We start from the raw sequence: 27,343 nt of genomic DNA, 5'->3' as shown, positions 1-27,343 counted from the left end.
AAAGCAGACCACCCCAGACCAGCCACACGTGCAGATGATGACTCTGAAGAAGAGGCTGATAGTGATAACAGTGCCCGGGATTCTTGCAGTTGGAGCCCAAGTGACACCCAGGTGTGGGGGCAAACTCCTTAGCAAACTTGTTCAGTTCATGTATTAGACGTGGAGTAGGTAACACATAAAAATTCCAAAAACCTTGCTGTGTCACTGGCTGTTATGCGAGAAAATACAAAGGGAGTGAGATCAAGTTCTTCGTAACACTTAATGAGAAGTTTAGAAGGGAGGAATGGCTGGCAGCGATAAACAGAGCAAGAATAAATAGTGATGGCAGTATTGACAGGTCTAATCTTTGGTCGCCGCGAGGAAGTTCCTTTTATGTCTGTTTTCTGCACTTTTTAACAGGCTAGATTCATTAGACAAACCTAATGGCAAAATGTCTCTGCCTTGACCCAAAGAATTTGAATACAACCATAAAACATCCTCACCAATACACACCTACACTTGATGACATCTTACCTCAAATGCATTACTGCAGCATACTAGACCTTAGAAGTGGCTATTGGAATGTAATGCTAGATGAAGAGAGCTCTCTCCTAACCACATTCAACACACCCTTTAAAAGATATAAATAAAATAGACTACCCTTGACTACCCTGGTTTTTCATTATCACAAGGTGTCTTCCGAGCTAAAATTAAAGAAGTTTTCAATGACATTAAAGGATGTACTGGGATGGCCGATGATCTCATTTTAGTAGGAGGATGGATCCACTCATGATGAAACCCGTATTGATGAAACAGTATTGGATAGAGCCAGAAAAAAGGAATACATTTCCTCAGGACAAAATGATACTTTAAAAGGAAGAAATTTCAATGTTCAGTCACATAAAAAAGGACAAGTTTAAAATCAGATCCAGTGAAAATAGAGGCTATTAATATGATGACTGAACCACAAAATGTATTTGAACTTCAAACATTCTTTGGCTTGGCCAACATTCTCAGCAGATACATTCCACATACTGGTAGTCTCAGTTCACAGTCAGCCTTCATGACCTATGCAAGAAAGATACAGTCTTTCAATAGAATCCTGAACACACTGATGCATTTAACAAAATTATGCAAATCGCTTAATCTCCAGGTGGATGCTTCATCTTACGCGCACAACAACACTACCTGGGATAGGTCCTGACTTGGGGGATGTGCAATGCCTTGGTGTTAGGCAAATTTCAGAGTACTACGCAGAAAGATCCTTCCAAGTCATTGGATGTCATACTAGCAAAAGAAAAGAGCTCTGTTGTAATGTATAAATCTGCACTAAAAGAGTTTGCCAGCAATCTAACACTAATTCCCCATTGCCAGCCATTCTTACAGTCAGTAAGCTGCTTTACCCAGAACAAGTCTCCCACAAATGAGTAGGGTAAACAATCGGTTTGTTGGGTTACTTTACATGTTAAAATGGTGAACTTTGAATGTTCAAATCAAACATACAGTGGACAATATTACTTGTGAAAACCAATTGGTGATATTCATTCATCATAATGGTATTACTTAATAGTATGCTACTGTACCTCATATGTTGAGGGCAATGATGATAACAGGACTTTTTGGTGTGTTTACGTGTCCTGCGATAGCAATGAGTGCATTCTTACTACTGGTGAAGCAATGTAGCCTACCTTTGAAGGAACAGTTATGGATGATGTTACTGAAATAAGTTATAACCTCACATTTGAATTTTTGGCACACATCAAGGGGTAACCCAAGACCACCCTGATTGACATTTTTTGGAAATGGATTGACACACTGTATTCCAAATGAAGTTTCACAGTTGTACCATCAGGCAGAGAAAGTGTATTTAGAACATTACCAGAGGTATTTTAGGATTAATTCCCCTAATCAACTTCAATTGTGGATTGTTGCAAAATATTCATAGAATCACAGCCTGTGCACAAACTTATGGCAGCTACAAAATTATATTTTTTATTTCTTGTAACCACCATGACCATATCAACTTTTTTTCTCTAAAATTTGGGGTGGTAGAGCATGTAATGATTGTGTGTAATTCTGCTTTTATGGAGAGTAAATACCACATGCCTTATGATCAGATCCTAGCAGACAGAGGTTTCCTGCTTCATGACTGTTATTTATGTACTTACAGTACACCTAAAGAACTAGATTGTGTGGTGCTTAACACTGTTATATAACACGTAATAAGGTCAATAAAGTCAGTTCCAACAAATGCATGAAACAGTGTGGGCATATTTATTGTAAATACACTTAGGTGATGAGAAGAAAGTAGCAGCATTGCTTAGCATCATCAGTGCTACGACGTACATGTACCAGTTGTGCCGTGAATCGGTGACCCCTGCAAAGGCGTCGGAGTAAACATATGACATGTTTACTGCAAAGTTAAGGGACAATTTGAATCCAAAACTGGTTGTGATCTCTGAAAGGTTCCGGTTCTTCAAGAGGGACCAGAGAGTGACTGTCAGGGAATACACCGCTGAGATACAAAAACTTGCCAAACACTAAAAATTTAGAGAAAACATGTCGGAAGCATTGAGAGAAAACTTTACGTGGCCTGAGTTTGGAGGCCACATAAAATGAGATTTTTGTAGGAGCAAAAACTGTCTTTCTGAAGGGCTGTGGAGATAACACAGGCCATGGCGACCCCGGTGTGGCGTGTAGGGCTCGGAGCGTGAACCATCCGTTCTGCACATGCGCACAAAGCGCAGGCAAATCTGAGAGACTTCGGCGTGTACAGTCTGTCTCTATCGATTTATCAATACATTATGCTCGATTTATATAAGATTTGATAAGTAGAAGTATGTAACAGATGATAAGAAACATGGAGTAAGATGTTTGTTTACTTTTAAGAGCCATTTACTTCTGAAAAACACAGCATGTAGGAGGAAATCACTAAAAGTGGAGGGACTGAGGAAGGCTGATATATCGGCAATTTTTTGGTCTACTTCAAAAGAACAAAGTAGAAAAAAGGGGAAAAATCATCTACCAGTTGGCAAGTAAGTCTAACGTACGTTTTACTTGTTGATGTCAATTTGTAACCTTACACAGCAGGTAGAGTTACTACTACTAGTAAGTATAATGTACTACTCAGAGTGGTGCCCACCAATTTCATAATGACAAAATCAAAAATGTGAAGAAATGTGTCTACACTCTTCAGTGTATTAACAAAATCACTTGAATTACCTGGACAGATATTCAGTAAATATACACACAGTTGCAGTAGAAATAAACATTTTCTGCACACTGATGCTGAGATTTGCCTGTAAATTTGGTGAATGACAATTCTGTATGTCTATTATTGATTTTAAGTTATAATTACTTAGGCAAGTCCTCTCTATCTGAAATGTTTGGAATTTCGTTGCTGAATATACAATGTTGCACACTATAATAGACATTTGATTGTTTAACTAATATGTTTTAATTTGATTTTTACTACAGTGCACAGCCTAGGTTTTTTCATAGCCATTGTTAACTGAATCGGTCTGTGGGAAGGAGTATTCAACATATGCTTATTTCTTCAATTGTCTTTAGTAATTCATCAACTAAGATCTATGTTGTTTGACTTAGAAGGTGAGAAGAACTCTAATAACAAGCTGTAAATGCAGAGCCCTGGAATCATTATTTCAACACATGTGAAAGAAAGATGAATTTTGCTCTTGTAGATAAAATTCACTTTTTGGGCTCGTAATAAGGAACAAACATATATGTACCTAATATTTCATTAAAAATTGCCAAATCTCTGATAAAAATTATATATATATACCTTCTTTAAGTTAATCATATAATCAGACATATTCCAAATTTAACTATGTAGTTAGAACAAAATATATGTACGTGTATGGAGAGTTGTTGGTTTCCTTGTAAAGAAAGTCAAACAGAAATTAGTCTCTTAATAGGAAGAAGGGTTTGTCTCCAACTTTGTTATTAGGTAATTTCCTAATTACCTTTCAGCTTGCAGGCTTGTATCTATGGTCCTTACCAAGATAATCATGAAGTTAAAAAATTAAATTTTTATTCAGCTTATTCTTTTTCTAAAGCACTGAAACAAGGATAATAAAGTAGGTCACCTGTTAGATTTTTTAACTTGATTATATGGTCTTAACCATCTGTATGTCCGAAATCAAGTGAGTTTTTTATCACATATGGACTGTTTTCAGTTTGAATATCTTGAAGAGTTGACTTGATTTAAGGTACATATGTTTGTGTCACTGACTCAGTTAAAATGTCATTTTGGCTTAAGCTCAGAGCTAGTCACCTGTCAGTTTTGGTCTGACATTATGAGAACAATGAAATGACAACTCTCAGGTGCAGCATAAGCTTAGATCTTATCAGGAGATAACATCACCAGTTACAGTTTATTGTTCTTAAAATGTCTTATTGCAGCATTATTATCTGATAACTTTCACTTACTTTTTAACCAGCCTAATCAAGATGACTGACACTTTAAGCATGATGGCTTTAAAAAGGAAGAAAAAACTCCTCCTCATATTGCCCAGCAGCTTTCAGAGAGGGAAAATGTCTTCAGGGTGCAGTATTTATTTTGATGTTCCTCAGACTGTGCATGTTTATGTAGCAACTTCTTTGTTATGGTTGTAAATTGAAATATAACTTTATGACTTTATATATTTTCCAGCGTGGCTACAAAAAATGACGACTTCATTACATTTATGAGGGAAGTGAAGCGGTACATACAGTACGGGAGACTGAGAGACTTTTTGGAAGACCCTAAAGAATTAAGGAAAATAAGAGAAAGAGCACAGACTCATGTTTTAGATGATGAAGGTCAGTAGTTGTAGTTTGGCATATCTGATTGGTTTTTAAAATGAGTCCAGATGTCTGGCAAAGAAATCATATTTTCCATCTAAGTCAATTCTGATTCATGATATGCTCCTTACCTCACCCTTACAGTGCATCATCATGTGTGACACAATATCTAGATATCACTCTGGCTGGTAAACCATTATTATCCAAGATAGATGGTTGAATGGCTTCTATCCCTTTGCAGGATTCTTTATATTTTGTAGTATAAAATGAATATACTTTGTAAATTCCATGTGTAATTGACGTACGGGAATGCATATAAGTAACTTTTTTTCTCTTCAGGAGACCTTTATTATGTTGGCAAAGGTGACAAACCAGGCATCAGACAAAGTGTTATTTTGGATGTAGAGGAAATTAAAGATATGTCTGGTACAAGATGACACAGGTTGTTAAAGAATATGTAAGTATGTCTAAGCAAAACAGGTACACTTTGTTTTAAGCTCTTCTATATAAAGATCTTCAGGTACATTTCTTAATATGTATGTATTATCAGATACTATTCTGATCAGAATAAGCCATATGAACTTATTTTACATAATACACAAAGAGCGCATTCTCAACGAAGTAAGCCAGGCTTTACAAAGCCGGTGACCTAAAAATGGCGGACGTACATGAAAGAAAAACCGCCTAATCTTTTAATAGCCTCTCCGCCTCCCCACACGTCGTCCCTGCGGGGTACAGTAATTAAATCGTGTCTCCGTTTGCCATGCGGAAGCTACCTGAGAAATATTAAGTGCGCATGCTCATCAGTTAAACTCGTGGTGAAGAAAGCATGGCGGCTGAAGGCGATCGAAGGAAAAAAGCTCTTCTGTTCTATTATCTTTGAAAACAGAGACGAAAAAGGAATAATTTGACCTGTAGAGCAGCAATGAATCGACTATCTATGGAGATAATATCACCAGAGATATTCACGGAAATATTAATGTTCGGAGCCGAGATTTAATTACTGTACCCGGCAGGGACGACGTGTGGGGAGGCGTGTGAGAGGCGGAGAGACTATTAAAAGATTAGGCGGTTTTTCTTTCATGTACGTCCGCCATTTTTAGGTCACCGGCTTTGTAAAGATTTTTAGGTCACCGGCTTTGTAAAGCCTGGCTTAATTCGTTGAGAATGCGCTCATAGAAATTCAAACATTTGCTTTTTGCTTTAAAGAGTTTTCTTATATTTTTCCTCCCTGATGATGGTGACTGACAGTCACAGAAATATTGGAGGTAATACCAACATATTTTATAAGCTCTTGATAAAAAAAAAAAACAATAATTTATACATACAGAGTTAATGAAACTGTTCTCTCATTTTCTTATTATGTTCACTCTACAGACAGTGTGTTTGTAAACTATTCAGATAGTGCCTATGTAGCATCAGTAACTAATTTGTAGTAGTTTAGGAGTATACTTGCATTTTTATTATTTTTGCAAAATAATAGGAAGGATCACAATTGATATATGTCAGAAAAATTTATCTTGCTGCTGCAGATTGAAGCGTGTGATGCATGCCAAAGACAAAGTAAGATAAAGACTCAGAGCCTAAGCCCATATCAGTCAGTGAGCCTCTGGAATTAGTTGGGATGGATCTCATAGGTACAGTATCTATTGCTTTGAAGTTAGCAGAAATTTGTTTTCTCTCTCAGAAAGGAATATACTGTATTAGGGATGGGGATTCCAAGGGATCATTCAAGTTTTCAGTCATTGTTTATTCAATGCATTGATCTTCACCAGTGTGCTACATAGAGTAAATTGATTAAATGTATCAATAATCAATACGTATGTCATGTCAAAGGTTTATTAGAGCATCTGCACAAATGTTGGTAACATTCAAACTTTAAATTGTTGCGTCTGGTTACCTCCACAATATGAAGCTGTTCATAATGTTTCAAAGTGGTTCAATAGCATTTGCACTTGAACCTTAGTCGTAAAAGTACAGATGCTTATTTTGTAATATACTTCTCTTATGTATAGACATAGCATCCCTCACAAAACAAAGATTGAAAATATCTTGTCTTGTTATAGCATAAGAGATAAAATTAAACAAACCTTTCCTTTACATTTATTGTAGATGACTAGTTTGATTTTTCTGTCACCTATTTAGTCTTTACATTTGGTAGCATTTACCAAGTTATCAGAAAATAATAATTTTTTTTAATGTATCCCTCGAAATAGTAGCTTTATTTACTTAATTACTGGTTAAATTAACAGAAGCTCCAAGCTTTGAAAAACCTTTTTCAGGTATAAAGGAATTTTTAACTGTCTTACACCTTTTTCACTCTTATTTACAGAATGCATAAGCTATCCTTAGAGGAGCTGGACTGAACAGTATTGACAATGCACACTGCGAGTGGTTTAGGGAATATGTTAGACAGAAAATTAGAAAGAGTGGAAGAAAATCAGAGGATGAAGCCTGCGACATAGCGTTCTGCCAAAATAAAGGATACCATCGATGGATACAGTGAAACTTTATTACACAATGCACGATAACAAGTTTACCATCATTTTTACAAAATCAACTAACAATGTTGTTAAGATGCAGGAAATGTCAAACAAAAACTTTTACGTATCTTATTAGTTTAATAATGAGACTGTTAACATGCCTAAGAATTGAATCTGAGGAAATGTGAAAAATATGCTGAAAAGTGAAAAAACAGCATAACTTCTACAATAATGGCCCGATCATGCTGATTTTCGAACTTGACCTGCGTTTTATGAATATTCATCAGCCCTGTAAATATAAAGCCAAAAAGTAAAACTGCCTTCACTTATCGTGTTTACAAGGAAAGTGCACGGCGCCGGCATCGGCATCGGCATCGCCATCGGCGACGACAGATGCAGGTGATGGCAATATGTACAGACACATCTGTGTCTGTACATAAAAAATGGGGGGGGATAAATTATTTGTTCGTGATGTTTAAGTTATTACAGCAATTACTGTGAAGACATATATCTGAGTCTGACCATTATTAAGCACTGCTTCTTCCTTAGCAAACCCAATCACCCAACAAAAAATTACAAATATTCATCAAAAATTGCGACCAAAATTGTCCAGACAATAAAAGATTTTTATTATAGATAAAACGTATAGTAATACTTATAAAAATTCATATACTTCTTATAAAATAATAATCAAAACAAAAGCAAATCTCCATGCAACAATGGCCAGGGACCACAACTCCAAGGAAACACAGGATGGATCTTGACTATTGATTATAAATATAAAACAAAAACTCTTCCTTGATGCGAGTCTAAACATATTGGTGCCAAAAATTGGAATCATCAACTCGCAGGACCAGCCCACCTCCCAGTCACAGTAAAATTCCAAAGCAGGACACATACATGCACATGTCCCTGTTGATGTGCCTACTAACATTCAGATATTCAGTTTCAATTTCCTCAATCTAATGGTCTACAAGGGCAAACACACTCCATGATGAACGAGCAGGATATCATGATCCCAGACTTTGTCACATACAATATTAAGTAAATTACTTAAATAAACATTATTCAAAGTATAATAAATATACACTGTTAATTAAGAACAAACTGCAAATTCAAACATAATTTTTAGAAATATTCATATCTTATAGTTGTTCATGTAAGATGTATAGCAAGTATTTATTGTTTACTTCTACTGCAAAATCCTTCAGGTGGCTATATATCAACACACTAGCCTAGTAAAAATCAACACAATAAAACATGTAGTAGGCCAACAACTGAATAACGACGGCCTGTCCACGGTAGGTTCATCCATGCAATGCGTCGAAGTAATTTTCTATCAAAATTATCAATTACAAACTCTGTATCAACACATGAATTTTACCTAGAAATACCCCCATTATAGTAAGTATGTAATGAGGTAGGAAACGAACAGGCCAAATCAATGCACTAGCCAAGTATAACAGTGTAGGTGAATAACAACGGATCATTCACGGAACGGTTCAAACACGTGACTGCTGCATGTACAATCGGTAAGGACGGATGGTTCACGCAGAACGGACTGTACACGTGACACCGGAATTTCAGAAGAAACATGCGTGGCTCAGAACAACAGTGCACACAGTGAATGTGAAGACTACGACACAGACTTGCTAGTATTGGCACTTGTGTAATGTTGATTTTTGTAAAATGTAACAGATTTGATTTATATAAACTAAATGCTTAAATAACTGAAATAAAAGTATTTAAAGGGTTTTGTCAAAGTTTACTTTTATTTTTAGGGAAAATCGTATCTCTTTGATGTGTCATAATGATAGAATTCTGATTTATTTTACAGGGTTTAGAACGCAGGTTAGAGAAAGCCAATTTTTATCAGAATAATGATGACAATGTGAAAAGGTTGATATCTGACAGTTACGCTGAAAGAGTACCTGATGATGAGATTGATTTACGGGATAATACAGTGTGGTATATTCCTCAACATATAGTATTGAATCCAGCCAAGCCTGACAAATTCAGAGTAGTTTTTGATTGCTCATGCAAATGCTCCGCTGTCAGTTTAAATAATCAATGCTTTCAAGGTCCAGTGCTTATGAACCAGCTTATGACTGCCCTTCTGTGGTTCAGACAGTTTAAATAAGCTGTTATGGCTGACATTCAATCAATGTACGTATTATTAAGTGACTGTGCCTACATATGACAGAAACGCTTTGCATTTTATATGGCGTGAAGATGATTCTATCATGCATTATCACATGGAAGTGCACTTATTCGGAGTGCAAGTCTGGCATACAGGCATACAGTTAGAGATCCCGATGTTGGTAATCCTGTTAGAGACACCGTATTATGGCATTTTTACGTAGATGATTTACTGAAGTCATTTAAGTCAAAAGAAGAAGCCTTGGAAGTGATTGTAGGCATGAAACTGGCAATAGCTGAGGGTGGGTTCAATCTTACGAAGTTTGTCGTGAATGATGCTGAGATTTTAGAAGGCATTGCGCCTGATGACCGTGCTAAAGAGGTCAAAGAACTCAACTGCCATGCACATGTGACAGCCTGATTGATTTGTCGATGTTGACAACACATACATTATGATGTTTGTGAGGATCTACACCAGGAGGCTATGGAAAATTAAAAGTCACTTGATGCTCACAAATTCCTTGTGTCTGAATGGGTTCAAACAGTGTTTCACTACAAGACATGTAAAAAGGACTTTATTTTGAGAGCAGATTCTCAGGGAGCAAAAGAACCCTACCAACCTGGGATAGCTGTGAGGAAAGATGGTCAAGTTATTGCTGCACACTGTGACTGTATGGCAGGGTAAGCAACTCACGACAACTACTTCTGTGCTTTTCAAATTTTGCAACCTACCAAGAACATTTTTCAGAGGTAGCTCACACTGTTTAAAGAGAACCAAAGAAGAGCTACAGTTAGGACCTGGACAAGCATTTCAGAATGTACACTCATTATAAGAAAACAAGTGGGATGAACTAGCAGCAAGAGTGCAACAACAACTTGGACATGAACAACAGGTACACCAGGAGGATATACAAGGATGCTGAAGCAGCAGAATATTTTAAAGACTGGTGTGCCTGAAATGTAACAAGCTGCAAATGATAAAAGCTTCTCTGTAGACATCGAGGCAAATCAATTGCATACACCATACACCACCTTTTGTATGCTACACCCTGGAGAGTTGGACCTCCTATTACAGCAATTACTGTTAATGAAACTGATACCTGTGCATTTAACATCACATCAAACAGAACATGCAGCACTTGCTCTGTATTTTATGATACTGAAGGCATTTAAAACATCTAGTGTAATATGCCATGGCCCCCAACTGCACAGGAGTTGAGCACGATTAAAACAGAGGAGCAGCTCCTTGATGATAAAATCAAATTTCTGAATATGGTGCTGATTGGTTTACCAGTTATGGCAAGCCAAAGGGGAAATAATTGCAGAACATGTTTATCACAGCCCAGAACCAATAAATAATATTCAGAAATATGATTTCAATGCCAAAAATGATATCTATACACATGTCAGGAAGTATTTTTATACTTCAGAAATGATTTCCTCTTCAGAAATATCCTACATCATAGATAAGAAACATTTATCATTCATAAGAACTGAAGTTCATGTTGTAGAAAAAAAAACACATCAGAATGTTTTAGAACATGCCAGGAGACCACGTGACCAAGCCAGTGACGTCATAGACATGTGACCAAGCATGGCGAACGAATTCGACGGTCAGTTGACAGAATTGCGGCATAACACCACAGGGGCACCAGACGCAGTCAAAGATCTGGTGTCCAGGATTGTACAACACCCTCATTTAGACAGGATGCGTCGCGAGGTAGGCTGATATTGAGGGTAGGGAATACCCCCCCCCCCTTAGTCACCAATCACGAAGAATTAAAACAGGTCAATCACCAATTTTGAGAAATTGAAAGCTATCACCATTCATCAAAATAGAAAATTCCCGTACTTGCAGGAATACAAAGAACTTATAACATTACCAGAATTGTTTATTTCGTGTGTTGAATGACAGGAATCATCTGCTTAGAGATATTCAGCCATTTTCATTGGTCAGAATTCCCGCGACAGAGACTAAGACGATGATATATGAATTGAACCGGAAACTAGCGAACTACTAACATTTCCACTTTTCTGCCTTCCTTGTTTTGAAGACTTTGTTGAATTTATCTGTGAATAGTGAGTGAAGTTTTGGACGTTCTAGAACAAATTCCCATAACGCTAATTAAACGTTTTCATGAATCTCGTAGATATTGTAGGGTAAATCGCGAATCACGTTGATGAATTTTTACCAATAATGCGGAACAAAGAAGTGCCTGAATCACGTTTCACACAGAATATTGGGCTCAAATAACGCATCACCCCCGAAAAATAAGGCCAATCCGCAAAAAGTATACCCTCGATATATTTCCATAACTCCGGAATCCGCCGTAATTACTGTTTAAATTTCATATTCATGTTATTCACTCATGGAAGTTACAAGCCTGGGCTGCTGTCAGTCATATTTCATCTCATCCTTGCTAATCAATACTTCGTCTTTATCATAGCATTACTAGTACTGGGGGTGTACATTGCACATCTGGTTTATTTGTTGGATTTGAGGGGAGAAGGTCAGTTGGGCAAAATAAAAATTATATTTTTATTTTTGCTGAAATCACCACTTAAAGTAAAAATCCTGGCTGGTAACGAAGAATAGCTGCAGAGGTAACGAGATGCTCAGCAATCAAATTAATTTTTTGGTCCAGAAAAGTTACAATTCTCTTACATATTTGCAGTTATGCCAATAGTTTGGGTGATTACAATACATGATTGCGAAATAGAAGCATTTAGTAACACTGTGTGGTGAATTTTATTATCAAAAATGATCATTCTGTTAGGTCGTGTGGAACAAATGAAAATAAAATTCAAAAATTGGAATTTTTTTTTTCCAACTTCTGGAAAAAGAAGGTTGGTCAGAACCCTAATCCAACAAATAAAACAAGGCAGCAAAGCTGTCAAATGTACAGACAAAAAACAGAAAAAAAAGATGCAAAATAGGTCATTTTGTCAATTTTGATGCAATAATGAATGCTTATAATAGCACAGTCAGTCAACACTGATTTTTAATCATGCACAACAGGTAACATGTTCAATAACAGGAGCAGATCCAGAGATATTTTCTGCCAGTATTCCAAAGTATCTTTGTTGATCCATCCTCCATTTTGATGGTCTTCCAACAGAAACCCGTTAATATAAACTTTAAAATCTGACTGCCTTCCAGGAGACCCAGAAGATGGTCTCAATCCACCCTTTCAATAAGATTACAGTGTCAGGACCATGAGAGTTAAAATTCACATGATGAAAGTCCCAATATATGAAAAATGATGACAGTGCATAAAATAATATTACAGCGTGTTTAAAGACATAAATACCAATACAGCTGCTTATGTGGAAATACTGAAAATTTGCAGAGCCTCAGGTGGATGGGAGTTAAAAATCACATATTAAAAATGCCAGTGTTGGAGAAAAAATTAAAAAGAAAACAACAAAAATATAATTCCAATGAAGCTGCTATTCACTGCTTTCTTATTATGGACACTATGTTATCTAGCAGAGAGCTTAACCTTTGGGAGTTAACAGGGAAATATCAACAAGTGTGCTTAATGAAATTTCATTTTATGGCCACTTAATTAGGCAAATGAGTTTATATCACTGAAATTAGCCTAGTGAATACCCAAGGGGAATTTACAGACCGACCACACAAATTTGTCTATCAAAGGTCTTCAGGCCCATAAGTCACACCTTAAGAAAAGCAGAAAACAATAATGCACAAAAACAGGAGACTGCCAATTCTGATGCAATAATACATTATGTTTAACTGCACAGTCAACATCAAATTTTAATTATGCACAACCAGTAATACTGATGAAAGTAAAAGCATAAGGCTCCAGGCCCATCAGAGTTCAAGTTTTCAATTAGAAAGTGCCAGAATGAGAAAAATGAAAATTTCACAAAAAAATGCATAAATTTAATAAAAATGATAATCCAATAGAGCTGGTTTTCTAATATGAGCTGTATGTCAATCCTAAGAATCATTCTTGTAAGAATAGTTAAAAAAATAGAAAGTAAAACTTTACTCTTTCAGAGTCAGAGTCATACTTTGAAAATGGTGGCAGAGCACAAAGTAGGTTTTTTGTCAATTTTGATGCAACATTACATAATTATTAACTAATTAAATACCACCAATTTTAAAATATCTACTATTAAAAACATGGACATTAAGAAAAAAATTTGATTACCACTAGGCTTCATGCCCAAGGGAGCTCTAAGTCCCACATTGAAAATTGCAACTAGGAAAGATAAAAATTTTCACAAAAAAACTGTATTACTTCCAAACAATTAACTAATGAGACAATTTTTCAACTGAAGCTGTATTTCAGTCCTGTTTCTTTCCTGTAAGTGTGAGAAGAGCAAGTGACATGGTTTTCCTTTCACTGCCACTACAGAGGCAGTGCCCAGAATAGGGTTTTGTTCAATTTTGATGCAATATTACACAATGCTTAACAGCATAATAACCATAAATTTTTTAATGATAAAATAAAAGGATCATGGATATTCAGAAAATGTGACTAGCCCATAGAGTTCAGAGTCATACTTTGAAAATCCCAAAATGTAAACAAGAGAAAACTGTGTTGAAAGAGTTTATTTCCATTTTCAACACCTTTTTTACATAAAGCAAAATAATCAATTTACTGTCATTTTTATATGATCAATCAAAAAATATGCTATCAAAGCAAAAATATCAATAGAACAATTATAAATGTCCAACTTGCTCCATTCTGAGATTCTGAACATAGTGAATGATTGAATATAACGAACTGCAATGATATGAGTTCCTTTCCATTTTTGACACTTTATTACACAATGCACAATAAAAGGTGTACCATCATTTTTATATAATCAACTAACAATATTGTTAAGAAGCAGAAAATGTCAAAACAACACTTTTTCATATCTAATTAGTTCCATAATGAGACTGTCAACATGCCTAAGAATTAAATCTGAAGAAAAACCACTTATATACAAAAGGGCTAATAACTTCATCAAAACTTAACTGATCAAGCTTATTTTCAAACTTGATCTGTATACTAGTCAGACTGATCACTCCTGTGAGTTTCAAGACAAAAGGCTGATTGGTTTTCCTTAAAATGTGTTATCAGTGTTGCATATATGCTGAATAATGGGAAAGAACAGCATAACTTTAAATTTGTAAAAATAGTCCAATCAAGCCAATTTTCGAACTTGACCTGCGTATTATTAATATTCATCAGTTCTGTAAGTTTCAAGCCAAAAGGTAAAATGGTTTTCCACTTATCATGTTATCGTTGCTGCATAAATGCTGAAAAAAGTGAAAAAACAGCATAACTTCCCTAAAAATGGCCCGATCATGCTGATTTTCGAACTTGACCTGTGTATTATGAATATTCATCAGTTTCATAAGTTTCAAGCCAAAAAGTAATATGGTTTTCCATCTATCGTGTTATCGGTGCTGCATATATGCTGAAAAAAGTGAAAAAACAGCATAAATTCCCTAAAAATGGCCTGATCATGCTGATTTTCGAACTTGACCTGCGTATTATGAATATTTATCAGTTTTGTAAGTTTCAAGCCAAAAGGTAAAATGGTTTTCCACTAATCATGTTATCGGTGCTGCATATATGCTGAAAAAAGTGAAAAAACAGCATAACTTCCCTAAAAATGGCCCGATCATGCTGATTTTCGAACTTGACCTGCGTATTATGAATATTCATCAGTTCTGTAAGTTTCAAGCCAAAAGGTAAAATTGTTTTCCACTTATCGTGTTATCGGTACTGCATATATGCTGAAAAAAGTGAAAAAATAGCATAATTACCCTAAAAATGGCCCGATCATGCTGATTTTCGAACTTGACCTGCGTATCATGAATATTCATAAATTCTGTAAGTTTCAAACCAAAAGAAAAAACGGTTTTCCACTTATCGTGTTATCGGTAAAAGTGCACGGCGACGGCGACGACGGACGCAGGTGATGGCTATATGTACAGACACATCTGTGTCTGTACATAAAAATGTGGCCTTATGCAACACATTCAATTATTTATAGGACCACAGGGGTTGTAGTTAATATCAGAATCATGATGCCCGGGATTAAATGAAACTATTGTTTTAATTTCAGGTCAGAATTAGAAGATTTCATTAATGGACTGAAGAGTTATGAGTTTTTGAACCTCATACGTAATTTTCCCACAACAATGCGATCACTGTTCGTTGCTGGAAATAAGATGGCAGTTACTGGTACTGATTTATTGGAAATGTTCAAACCAGTGTTTCTGATGAAGGTGCCAATCAGCAATCAAAAGAGGAAGACCTCATGGAATTGTGGACGGACTATCCGAGAATGGTTGACAGAGGTACATGTAATCCTATTCCGTCCTACAAAGTAAATGTGAGAAACTAAATCCATGTGTTTCAGACCACTGCAAGGTTTTAAAAAGAAGAAAATGAAAAATCAATAAACTATCATGACTAGAGTTGGTTCACAATTTCTTTATTTGTAGTTTTATTGTTGAAATGAAGTTCCTGTTATTCTCAGGTGAAACCAAAGTTAGTGCCCTAGATATATTGCTTTTTGCATCTGGAGTGGAGGAAGTGCCCATCATTGGCTGGGGTGATGGGCGTGAACCACTTCTGATGTATGAATTGGAGCCGAAGGGTCCATTACCCACAAGTAGTACATGTGGACCTACCATCATTCTGCCAGTGTGGGACTATACAGGGAAAGACCATTTCAAGGAACAGATAGATTTAGCTGTGCAGTGCAGTCCTTCAATTATAAGAGACTAACTTGTAGGACCTACTGACAATTTGAGATTTTATGGACTTTATTATCCTTAGGATTTTCAACATATTTCTATATTTTCAAATTTCTAAGTCAAAACCATATCATACTGTAATAATTGATACCTGCCATAAATGTCAATACATTGAATTTGCCAAAGTATTCAATTCAAGACTTGGTGGTCTTGCAGTTCAAAAAGTGAAGTTTTTCTACGAGTAGTAGTTTTTTAATATGTCATAGTACTTTCAACATAGATTACTATATTTTTAAACTCAGTTAGTCAAAACCATGAAGTCAAGAAATGCTGCCATTATATCTACCGTATCAATGCATTATTATTGTAAGTTTAATATTGGAGAAAGTCTCAATAAAAGATAAGTTTTCCTTGAAAAAAATACTTTATTCTCTGATTATCTTTTTTTCAATGTGGATATTTATGATACATGTACAATATGTGATAGCAAGTCAACAGTCCTTCTAAGTGTATCAATTCCTCAACATTCATCTTCAACGAGTGGGTCAGTTTGGTTGTTAAGAATCTCAATGATATCTGGAGTAAGTTGAAGCGACAGTTCATGGACTTGGACATTGTTATTGGTGGTAATGTTTGGCACGGGCTCATCAGAATCATTAAATTCGACTGGCCCATCATAGACGAGGGTGGGATTCCTCAGCATCCCTTCATACCAAAGCATACTTGCACTCCTGTTTTGAGATGTTCGCATAGGATGATTGTTCCATTGTTCCCTAAATTCTTCAAGGGCTCTATTTATCCTGGGACAAAAGACATAATGCATGGCCAAGATATGCAGCTCATCATACCTGTTGGCAATTCCTTCATCCGCCATGAAATGGAAAATGTCTGAAAAAATGCTGGTCACGCACTCACGGACATCCCTCCACAGCCTCTCTATTCGTTGATTGTGAGTTGACTTGTCTGTCGGGAAACTGCCTCTGTTAGGTCCTCTTGTTTCAATCATATATCGTGCTACTTCAACGTTCTCGGTTCCATAATCCGAACGCACACGAAGAGGACAGCCATAAGTGTCGACTGCTTCCATAAAATGCTCCATAACAACTTGTGATTTGTTAGATGTACCACATTTCAAGAATACACAAAGACGAGATTGTCCATCAATTCCTCCATGTATAATGAATCCCCATGAGCTTATGGTTTCCGTTGATGTGCCTGCAAAATTTAATGAAAATATTGTATGAACAATATTGCACTCATAATCCTAGACCCTATTTTAGGCATAAAAAGACATATATACATTTACTGCAAGATAGAAGAATTCAAATTCAACTGTTTATTAGGTACATTTCTTTGCTTCAACATCACATGTACAGTGACCAAAGTGGCTAATAAAATAATTCATAACTTTGATTAATAAAATGCCCAGTGTAATCAAATAGGAAAATCATTAGAGTAAACACTAAAATATAATTTATATATACTACTAGACATGTACTAGGACCTTACCATATGTAGTTGGGAAAAGGAACCCAATATGATCTTTGGTAAATAACATGTCAGCGTCTAAGAGCAGGGTACGAATAAGGACCGTCCGGCAGCCCGGGACGGCTCAATTATCACCCAGGCGGTCTCTTTCCAAAAGTTGCCAGTCCATCGGTCTGGCCATTTTCTGGCCTCTAAAATAATTGTATATCAATATGCCCGTTCATATTAAGCACATTTGGTTGAAATAAAACAAAAACAATGAGGCTCACCCTTCAAGAAATCGACACTCTCGACAAATGAACTAAAACAGAAAGTACATGCTTAGTCACCGTTTTCCTGGCATGCCTAGCGCAAAGATCCTCAAGCGGCAATCCTCGGCTCATTCCGCAAACACAAGTACATATTGTCGAGCGCAGAGACATCCAAGTAGTTCAGGGGGCAAAGATCCTTCGCGTCTGATACAAAGTATCAAACGCGGCATTTACATGCTTGTTTACGAGAATAACGAACAATGCATGATCATTCAAGTTCAAAACAACACAATCTCTTCTTATTACAAAGTTTAAGTTTTGATTTTTCTATAATCTGTAATTGTAATTTTCTTAACATTTACGTAAGCTACAATTTCTTTCTCATTAAAAAATATTTGAATGACGTCACGACGCATGTGGAGTCTACAAGACGGCGTGTAAGAAGTCGCAGTCCACCTTGTACAAGTATTTTGGTGCTAACAGCAATAATGAAAATGATGCCCCAGCATGCAAGAAAAAAACGCAGGAAGATATCAGACAGTCCAATAAAGTGTATGATGACACAAAAAGGAAAAGGTCAGTTGTGCCATCATGGAAAACTGAATTTTCGTGGTTAATTTTTGATGACACTGACAGTTTAAACGTCAAACTTTTTTGCAAGACCTGTCGGAGTGTATTTGCACCATTGGTTTCTAGGAAACAACCAGATAAATTTCACAAGTATGCCCATGGTGCGTTTGTAATAGGCGGGTCATGCAACCTTAGGCATGACTCACTAGCTACTCATGCAGTGTCCGAAGGACACCGTTATGCCAAGCGATATTTGTCAGCAAAAAGGGACTCCTCTAGCACAAGTATTGCAGAAAAGTCAATTCAAGCCCTCAATAAGTCAACTTTTGATAAAGTTCAGCACCTGGTACGAACTGTTCATGCACTTACCAAAAAGTCTCGACCACTTTCCGATTTTGTGTGGCAGTGTGAGCTCAATGAGAAAAAATGCATTGACATAGGTCAAACATACAAAAATGAACACAGTGCCAAACAGTTTATGATATTAATTGCAGAGGTGGAGCGCAATAAGATTGAAGACATGTTATCTCAGGCTACCTTTATTACAGTTATGTCAGATGGTACTACAGATATTTCTGTTACAGAAAATGAGGTTGTGTATATCCACTTCGCCATAAATGGTGTCACTCATTGTTACTTTGTTGGGATGGTGGCTTGTGCATTTGCAAATGCTGCAGGTATTTATGATGCCATAATGGCAGCCCTGAATGCCAGGGAACTGAGATTGAAGGACATTCAGAGGCGAATAATAGGATTTGCAGGAGATGGAGCTTCAGTCAACACAGGACAGATCTCAGGGGTTATAGCTCTGTTTAGAAGAAATATATCGCCAGAAATCATTATGGTACAATGCATGTCACATCGTATCGAGTTATCATTCAAAGATGTTCTCTCCAACACACCTCTCTACAAGTAGGTATACACTTTGATGGATGAATTGTACAAGATGTATCACAAAAGTGCCAAGCAGACAAGTGGTCTCTGTGCTATGGAGCTTTGTTAGTATCATATTAACTTTTTTCTATTTTCATTTAAGTTTTATTTTATGGAATTTTCACCGCAGTGAAAATTATTTCTACCGCGGAGAAAATAATTTTCACCACGGTGGGAATTAATTTTCACCGCGGTGGAAAATAATTTTCACCGCGGTGGTAATTCCTGGCCATCTCGGCCCGGGTGATGAATAGGCAATTTTAAATATTTTTTGTGATGTGTTTCTTAGATCTTATCTTAACAGATGTAATCTCGGTTTCTTCGGAAAGGTTTCTTTCTACCAATAATCCCAATAATACGCAAGTTATTATAAAGGGAAAAGCCACGTACAACATTGCAGCATTTCGGTGATTTTTAATCTATTCGAATACTGCCCGCTTCCTCCAGATTCCTGGGATGATTGGCACATAGACGGTTAAACCGCGTACATGTGCATGTGCTTGTCTTTATCAACATCCTTTCCAGACATCTGGTAAATGTTGGATTCGTATAACCTACATGTATGCATTACCCGGGCCGAGATGGCCAGGAATTACCACCGCGGTGAAAATTATTTTCCACCCCAGTGTAAATTATTTTCCACTGCGGTGTAAATTATTTTTCACTATGGTGAAAATAATTTTCACCGCGGTGAAAATTCCATAACATAAAACTTAAATGAAAATAAAAAAAAGTTAATATGATACTAACAAAGCTCCGTACTGTGCAGCATTTGAGGCTCTGAAGATCCCTGCTACTATATGCAAACTAGAGTTGGTGGCACTCGGTGGCTTGGGCACACCATGACAGCACTGAATGTAATCTGGAAAGGCTACAAAGCCTTTGCCCTGCATCTGAATGAGGTACATATTTTTCACATTGACAAATGGAAGTGTATTTTTTTATTTTTTTTTAAGTTATAACAATAACTGTAAACCTGTAACAAGAACATATAAACTGACAAATATAGTCAATCATCAATATAATATCACAATGATGATATTTAGATGTATTTTTTAACAATTAACATAGATCTAAACATATAACTATAATTAATATTATATAATAGGCATAAGTAAATAAAAAGTTAACAATAGCACAATCAATTTTTGTGATATTATTAATGTAAATGATATGGTCAATTTTACTGAATCTCAGATTATGCTACTCTATTTTTTGTTTCTTACAACAGGTAGCTAGTACTCCCAGTGGAACATCAGCAGTACAATCCAAAGCCAAGCACTTGATCAAGCTCCTGAGATCAAAAGATGTAATGCTCTTTGCCCATTTTCTCACAGATCTGGTTGCTGTTCTTGTGAGGTTGTCCATGGCACTACAGAAGCGACAGACATGTATTTATGAAGTCCATCAGGAGTTGGAAACCACCACACTCAACATCATCAACCTTCATACCAGGTCAGCAAATTTAATAGTGTTGTATAAAAAACTATTCCTTTATGTTATCATTTCTGCTTCTTCTGGATGAAAGCTTACAATTAAAGTACAGGTCACTGCAAATTGTGTGTGCCTGCTTGTAGTTTGTTAGACAAATGTAGTGACTTGTTGATTCAGTTTTGCACTAGTGGGGATATTAACTTTGTATTTTCAGTCCTGGCCTGAACATGAGGAGACTACAAGCTGCCCTGACTGTGCGTGATAAGTATCAAGGGGAACAACTACAGGGGCAATCTGCAGCTTATGAAGCCCAAAAGAGGAAAGTTCTGGATAATTTGGTGTCATCTTTGGATAAACGATTTGCTGTCATTGACAAGGGTCTACTCAGTTGCACCCGTATAGCCAATTTACAGTCTTGGCCTCCCACATTTGAAGATGCTCCAGGTCAGCATTAACAGTTCATTTCTGTTGTAAATTCTGCTAAGTTACTATTGCAAATCTTATAAAAATAATCTTAGAAATTCACCTAAAGAACAGTACTGCCTCAAATATTTTTAGAAAAGGTTTATTGACATTTTTCATGAGTAACATAAGTGTCTTAAGTATACCAAGGAGTTATAACAGAAGGAGATTACACGCAAGCCTCTCTATTGTCCGATGTCTGTTACGGTGGGCGGAGCTAGCTACGGGGGGCCTCCTGTCTCAAGGTTTCGTCTGGGTCGCTCTCCTCCGCTTGGAGATTGATTTTATATGCGTTATTTCGCGTTAGAATTCGAGATCAGTAGTGTCAAAGCGGCGCTGTATGCTGACGATTTTTTTCACAGGTAGTTATTTGGACGATGTGCTGGGAGGGAACGATATCATAGAAAGCGATTATAAGGTGGTGACTGAGGATGGTCGCCATGAGTTTTTTTTTGAGTCGGTGATAGATGGCTTTTCTTTTGCACAACACAGTGAAAAATCACCAAGGATAAGTCAACAGAAAACGTCCCAACTGTGGTTTGTAAAAATGACATTCAAGTGAACGTCTGTCCTCACTGCCAAAGGGCATAATATTAATACATAAACGTTTGGACCCCCCTGCCCTTTGGTCCCATAAACATATACATTGAGACAGTGCCTAAGCTTTGTGACTAGTTTTAAATTTCTTTAAGTATTTTTTTCTCTCCCTCGGTATAATTTTAATATCATAATGCATTAAAGTGAAATTTTAATCAAAGGTTGAGGCAATGCCACGACATGTCAGTTTGCTAAATACTCGTTATAAATTTCTTTATCTTGGAAATCTCCCTTTTTATTTTCAGGATTATTTTGACACATACTAACACTTCTTATTTGTCGGTAAACCAGTGCAAAGTGCTAAACATTAAGAATTTCTATTCATTCATAAATATATTTATGTACAAAATATGTCAGAATTTTTAGTATTAACTGAGCTCTTTAAAGTGAAACAAATAAAGATGAGAATTTTGAATTTCAAACTATTATTTACTATATTAACTTAAAATATCTTTTAAGTCAACTCTATATACTCAAGCATCATGATAGTAGCATCTGTGAGTAAAACCATTTTATTAAATCAATAGAAGAACAAAAACAAAATTTTACACATAAGCAGTAATTAATGAAGTCATAAGAATGATTAAGTTGCTATACTTTTCCAAGTTTTATGCAGGCTGTGTTGGAATTTTTTCAACCGTGCAAATAGAAATAATTATATTCTTTTTTATCTGACTTGCTGATACCAGTCTGTGCCAGATACTATTCCACTCACAGGCCAGCAAGGTCTGAGAATCTAATGAGCTGAATGAAAAAAAAAACCCTAGAAGATAAAGTGGCTAATTCTTACAAATAGGATAAAAAACATGGGATTTTCAAAAGGTTATTATAAATCAAGACAACACTTAATAAGAACATTTATAAAATGAACTGGAGTACATGTTACAGCTGAAAAAATTAACTGGGCCAGTAAGTGACTGCTTTAAAGAAATTTCACTAACAGTCCAAAATTTACTGGCAATCAAGTAGACTGTTATACCATGGCACTCAACAAATTATATATAGGTTTTGAATTTTTTTCCACGTGACAGTAACATAAAATTTATGTCAACTTTTGAAATGTATAGAGTCAGTTAGGTGACTGAAAATATTTTAAAATGTCATGAAGGAGCACTATTAATTTAATGCAATCTCTGTTGGCCAGTCTTATCCAGTTTCTTCTCCAAAAAGGACAACTCAAGTGAGAATTTCTTCAGGGCCTTTTCTTCTGCCTGCCAATGCCATGCCACTCAGAAAAGAGAGAAACCTGTAGGTTAGAAAAAAAAACATAATAATAGCATTATGAACTACTAGTATCCATGTAGACATTATGGTATTACGCAGTGAAGTTTAATGTGTCTTGTTATGACTTGACTGAAATAATGTTCACCACATAAATGAACAATTTACAACTAAATTTATGTAGAATATCAAGATTCATGATCACAAGCTAATAACCCCAAGAAATTGAAAGAAATTGTACTTATTACAAGAAATTATTTAAATCCGCCCTGGTTCTTCTGACAGGACAATAAGGGGATTTCAGAGAGACTTGGTTGCTAAAAGGAAAATGCCCAAGGTTGTTGTATTTTGAAAAAAAATTAAAAAGGGTACTGTTGTTAGTGAATGTTTAATGCATCTTAGGCATTATGACAAAAGTAACTTACCCCAGACACGCTGACCTCCTTTTTTCATTGACATTTTTTAATTTTTTCCAGGCTGACCATAATTCATATATTCAATGCAGCCTTCTCCCATATCTATAATAAAAGAAAAAAAACTTGAGTAGTGTTAAGATATGCATGTAAAATTCATTATCAATTTTGAGAGAATTTCTGTTTCAACACTGCAAGATGAAATATTTAGAGTTCTATTCTTTTGTAACCACCAAGGCAAAGCTTCTTTCTTAAAATGAACTGAAACATCCAAGCTTGCCACCTAACATGCCAAAGTAGTGAAGTATAATTAAAGTAGAGAAGCAAGTACCCCTTAATTATAGAGGTGTCTTACACAATAAGGTGTGTCTTACACACCTTGACTCAAAGGGAGATGTGTAGTGAGATAACAGGTAAAGTAATTGGTGGAGCCTAGGTGAACTTAAGACTTTAAATTAAAAGCACCAGGATTCATGTGTTCATTTTTCAAAGGTTTAATATGAATTAAAACATATATATGTAAAAAGAAGACTAAATAAGTTAAAAATAACTATGCCATGAAGTCAAACTTCCTGTTAGACCGCCATGATGGAAAATGCTGGGTGGAGGCAAAATTTTCCAGTCAAAAAAACTGAGCACTTTACTTTAACAACAAAGTTACCACTCCAAAGCCACCCACCATGGTGAGAAGAAAAATGATGACCAACTGTCATGATAAGTCTTTTTAGATTTAAACATGAAAAAGGTAAAGGCCAAAATGGTACATTTACCCATAACACTAGAGTAAAAAATTGGTATTCTGAACAAATCAGGTTATTTTTTTCAAGAAATATTGGAGCAGTATCCATGCAATATATACCACGCCACGACCAAGATGTTCAAGAATCTAAACACACCAAATTTTTTTATAATCTTGCATTTGAAAAGTACAAAAAGCGGTAAGGCTTTTGGCCGTAAAAAGCGTAACACTTTTTGATCGGAACTCATGAAAATTGTCAATTGTCGTATCCAAGCTAGACCACATATAAAATCGCAAAAAAAAAACAATACTGCTCAAGCAAGTGTGTTGCACACATAACAATTAGTTAAATTTTATGACTGTCATGTGACACAAGTTTCAAAAAGTAGGAGGAAAATGTCTTTTGGAGTAATTTTTTTTCGAAATATTAACAAGATGGCGGCTTAAGCATCTGCTTGTTATTCGGCTACTGAAAGTGCACCTAAGTTTTATTCTTTGCTATTGCCACAAATTACTTAACAATTGCAACCGCATAAAGACCAAACTTTCTTCATCTGATACTATATTTATAAGCACTTGTTATGAGTGGGAAATATTTTTCGTGCAATATTTATGCTCCACACACCACCTCGCGAGATCGACGTGGAGCTGGACACTTATACAGTGAGACCCCACGGCATAAAAGTTGCAATTTATCTTCATATTTCGAGTAGTTATGCATTTAAAAGCACTTACCTGTTTTTTGAAAACCTTGTCCAACGTAATATCATATAAATTCTGTATTTCTCTCATTTTTTAGAAACTTGGGACTCCGTTTCTGTTTCTGTCCTCTAAAATCAACAGACGAAGGCACAGATACTAACAAACGAGATTTAAACGAGAGCAACAATTAAGCGTAACAGAGATAGGCATCCATTGTTCTCTGGGTTCTATTCATTCCGACCAATGAGAGACCGTAATACGGGCTCCGCCCCCACGCGTGTAATCTCCTTCTGTTATAACTCCTTGAGTATACTAATATTTTTGTTCTGATTTTATCTATTTCACAGATTTTGGTAATGACATGCTGGCACAAGTGGTAGATCACTTTAATAACCATCTGCAGCAAAGTGTGGACTTGGCTGTCATGGATGCAGAATGGACCTCTTTGAAACATGTCCTCTATGAAAAGTATGTACATCATTATGAGCAAATAGAGATAGATAGTAAATGGTGAAACTTGGAACCAAACTTCAAAACTAAATTAGTATAAAAATTCAGTTAGAAAGGATACTTAACTGTAACAATAACCATAATTCTCTCAACAATGTGTTTTCAATTTTAAATAATTTAAATATAAATTTAAAATCAAATAAATAAGATCTGACATTCAAATATCAATTAAATAGATAAAACTGCATTCCATTATGTTGAAATATAACATGAAAACAATTAAAGGTAATGCATATTTATTTTCAGTCACAAAGTGCACACCTCGTCTTGGGAGACGATCAATAGTCTGTATCAACCAAAGTATGCTAACATCTTGAAGGTCATGGATTTGATTCTTTCACTTCCGGCAGGGACCTCAGAATGTGAGAGAGGTTTCTCTCAACTAAAAATCATTAAGACCCAGTTGAGAAACAAACTGAGGGCTTCCACTCTGACAGCACTCCTGACCTGCAGAGATAGCAGAATATGACCCAACCCCTGCCATACATTGCTGGAACACCCAGAAAAGACGGCGGCCTTTATTCCCCGAGGTCTGTCAGCAGAGGTCATCGCAAAAGGCCTGCTGCAGATGAAATGAGATACTTAAAGGCAGAGGCAGATGCTGCTGCACCAGATGTCCAGAAACCCGAGGATCCAAACCTAGACTCTGATTATGACAGTCACAGTGAATCAGACTTTTCCGATTTGGGTTCAGAGCATAATGTTTCAGATGCTGACAGTGAAGAATCTATACTTGAATAAATTCACCTTGAGACTAAGAGTCTTTGTTTTAATATCATTCTTGCCTGCAATTGATTTAATTAGGCAATTTTCAAAAAAAAAAATTCAGGACTGGCTACTTTTGGTCAGGGCTGGCTACTATTCAAAGTTGCCAGCCCTGCTGTCCGGCTTCAAATTTTCACGAATTTCATACCCTGCTAAGAGCCCTCCCCACTGGATCGATCCTCTTGAGAGATTCACGCACTCTTCTCCTCTGTATTCTGATACCTGCAAAAGAAAAATAAGTTATGCTTAGTTTTGTTTGGTTTAGTGGAAAGCAAATTTTAATTCAGGTGGGCCTACTTAAACCTTGAGTCAATATCAGAATTTACAATGTTTCTACAGTAGGGTTTCAACAGCTAGACTACTAGCAGTTACCATTCAAGTTCATTTCATCTTAGTATCTTCCAATAATACTGTTTTATAGCCAGGACCTATTATCATGGGCTTAATATAGGGGTAGACCAAAGACAGGGAACTTACCTCGGGTTCTTAAGGCCCCAATCATAAGAGTTTCTCCTGATCGTTCACTTACTTCCATTATACATCTCAATATATTGTCCAGCTCTTCGTCAGACACACAGCTATATTCGACATTGAAATTATCAAAAAAACCTTCATGACAGTTCTTTCACTTATACTCATAATTTTAGCTATGGACCTCCATTTGAACCCCATTTCTCTCATACATTCAACTTGACAAGGGTTAATGTCGATTACTGGACGGCCAGGCACTGATTCAGTTGGCCTAGTGCAAGATAAACTGTGTCTAGTGTCCTCCGTGCCAGTGTCGTCAGCATGGACATGGTCAGTGACAGTATTAGAACCAGGGCTTTCTAAGTAAGAAGCCCTTTCCTGAAAATGCTCTCGAAAAGCCAGAATGTGATAAAGTAATAAATCAAGTAAAACAGTTAAATCATCTGTTCTCACGCTGTCATCAATGTGAAAAGGCCTAGATCTATTCAGCTGTAATCAAGTCCACTGTATTCCTTTGCACATCAGCTTCACCAGCAAACCGAGGTAGCGACATCAGAAAGTCAATTTCATTGTCAGGATAACGTGTTTGTCGCCTGCGAGACATGATATCGCCAAAAGGTTTGTTACCAGAATCAGAAGTTTATTGACAATCG

At 36.3% G+C, this 27,343-nt stretch overlaps 3 protein-coding genes and 2 long non-coding RNA genes across 7 annotated transcripts; 3 read left to right on the top strand and 2 right to left on the bottom strand.

The window, feature by feature from the left end:
* The first annotated feature begins 1,590 nt into the window (after positions 1-1,590).
* LOC147764856 (uncharacterized) lies at positions 1,591-8,056 on the top strand. Of its 3 annotated transcripts, XM_086999574.1 has the most exons (7): positions 3,047-3,588; positions 4,440-4,544; positions 4,652-4,800; positions 5,122-5,239; positions 6,034-6,050; positions 6,315-6,419; positions 7,115-8,056. In XM_086999574.1, the coding sequence occupies exons 2-4, from the start codon at positions 4,450-4,452 to the stop codon at positions 5,217-5,219; spliced, it is 342 nt and encodes a 113-aa protein (XP_086855700.1). In that variant the 5' UTR covers positions 3,047-3,588; positions 4,440-4,449; the 3' UTR covers positions 5,220-5,239; positions 6,034-6,050; positions 6,315-6,419; positions 7,115-8,056. The 3 variants fall into 3 exon arrangements, with proteins under 3 accessions (XP_086855699.1, XP_086855700.1, XP_086855698.1); XM_086999573.1 differs by lacking the exon at positions 3,047-3,588 and adding an exon at positions 1,591-3,014 and having other exon boundaries at positions 5,122-6,050; XM_086999572.1 differs by having other exon boundaries at positions 5,122-6,050.
* A 7,517-nt stretch (positions 8,057-15,573) lies between these two features.
* On the top strand, positions 15,574-16,165 carry LOC147764855 (uncharacterized). The gene is made up of 2 exons (XR_015331759.1): positions 15,574-15,732; positions 15,915-16,165. It is a non-coding gene; the product is annotated as an uncharacterized LOC147764855 (long non-coding RNA).
* A 489-nt stretch (positions 16,166-16,654) lies between these two features.
* Positions 16,655-19,445, bottom strand: LOC106154373 (uncharacterized). The gene is made up of 2 exons (XM_013528708.2): positions 17,644-19,445; positions 16,655-17,349 (listed from the first exon to the last, which is right to left on the bottom strand). Exons 1-2 carry the CDS (start codon positions 17,690-17,692, stop codon positions 16,655-16,657), a joined length of 744 nt encoding a protein of 247 aa, XP_013384162.2. The 5' UTR covers positions 17,693-19,445.
* Positions 18,994-26,493, top strand: LOC147764853 (zinc finger protein 862-like). The gene is made up of 5 exons (XM_087016692.1): positions 18,994-19,287; positions 20,608-20,831; positions 21,025-21,254; positions 25,292-25,412; positions 25,701-26,493. Exons 1-5 carry the CDS (start codon positions 18,994-18,996, stop codon positions 25,921-25,923), a joined length of 1,092 nt encoding a protein of 363 aa, XP_086872818.1. The 3' UTR covers positions 25,924-26,493.
* Positions 22,356-25,258, bottom strand: LOC147764854 (uncharacterized). Its single transcript, XR_015331902.1, has 3 exons — positions 24,978-25,258; positions 23,516-23,608; positions 22,356-23,115 (listed from the first exon to the last, which is right to left on the bottom strand). It is a non-coding gene; the product is annotated as an uncharacterized LOC147764854 (long non-coding RNA).
* Positions 26,494-27,343: the final 850 nt, after the last annotated feature.

Source organism: Lingula anatina, chromosome 1, assembly GCF_051362555.1.
Source record: "Lingula anatina isolate TDL-2025a chromosome 1, LinAna3.0, whole genome shotgun sequence".
In the NCBI taxonomy this organism is placed as follows: Eukaryota; Metazoa; Brachiopoda; class Lingulata; order Lingulida; family Lingulidae; genus Lingula; species Lingula anatina.
This window is presented reverse-complemented; position numbering and strand designations above follow the sequence as displayed.

Excerpts from the sequence above, each read along its gene's own strand:
- LOC147764856 (XM_086999573.1), top strand. The coding sequence starts at position 4,450 with ATGACTGACACTTTAAGCATGATGGCTTTAAAAAGGAAGAAAAAACTC. Across the intron at positions 4,545-4,651 it reads AGAGGGAAAATGTCTTCAGG|CGTGGCTACAAAAAATGACG; the intron begins GTGCAGTATTTA and ends TATATTTTCCAG. Across the intron at positions 4,801-5,121 it reads TCATGTTTTAGATGATGAAG|GAGACCTTTATTATGTTGGC; the intron begins GTCAGTAGTTGT and ends TTTTCTCTTCAG.
- LOC106154373 (XM_013528708.2), bottom strand. The coding sequence starts at position 17,692 with ATGTTATTTACCAAAGATCATATTGGGTTCCTTTTCCCAACTACATAT. Across the intron at positions 17,350-17,643 it reads CCTTTTCCCAACTACATATG|GCACATCAACGGAAACCATA; the intron begins GTAAGGTCCTAG and ends TAAATTTTGCAG.
- LOC147764853 (XM_087016692.1), top strand. The coding sequence starts at position 18,994 with ATGTCAGATGGTACTACAGATATTTCTGTTACAGAAAATGAGGTTGTG. Across the intron at positions 19,288-20,607 it reads TATCGCCAGAAATCATTATG|GTAGCTAGTACTCCCAGTGG; the intron begins GTACAATGCATG and ends TTCTTACAACAG. Across the intron at positions 21,255-25,291 it reads CACATTTGAAGATGCTCCAG|ATTTTGGTAATGACATGCTG; the intron begins GTCAGCATTAAC and ends TCTATTTCACAG.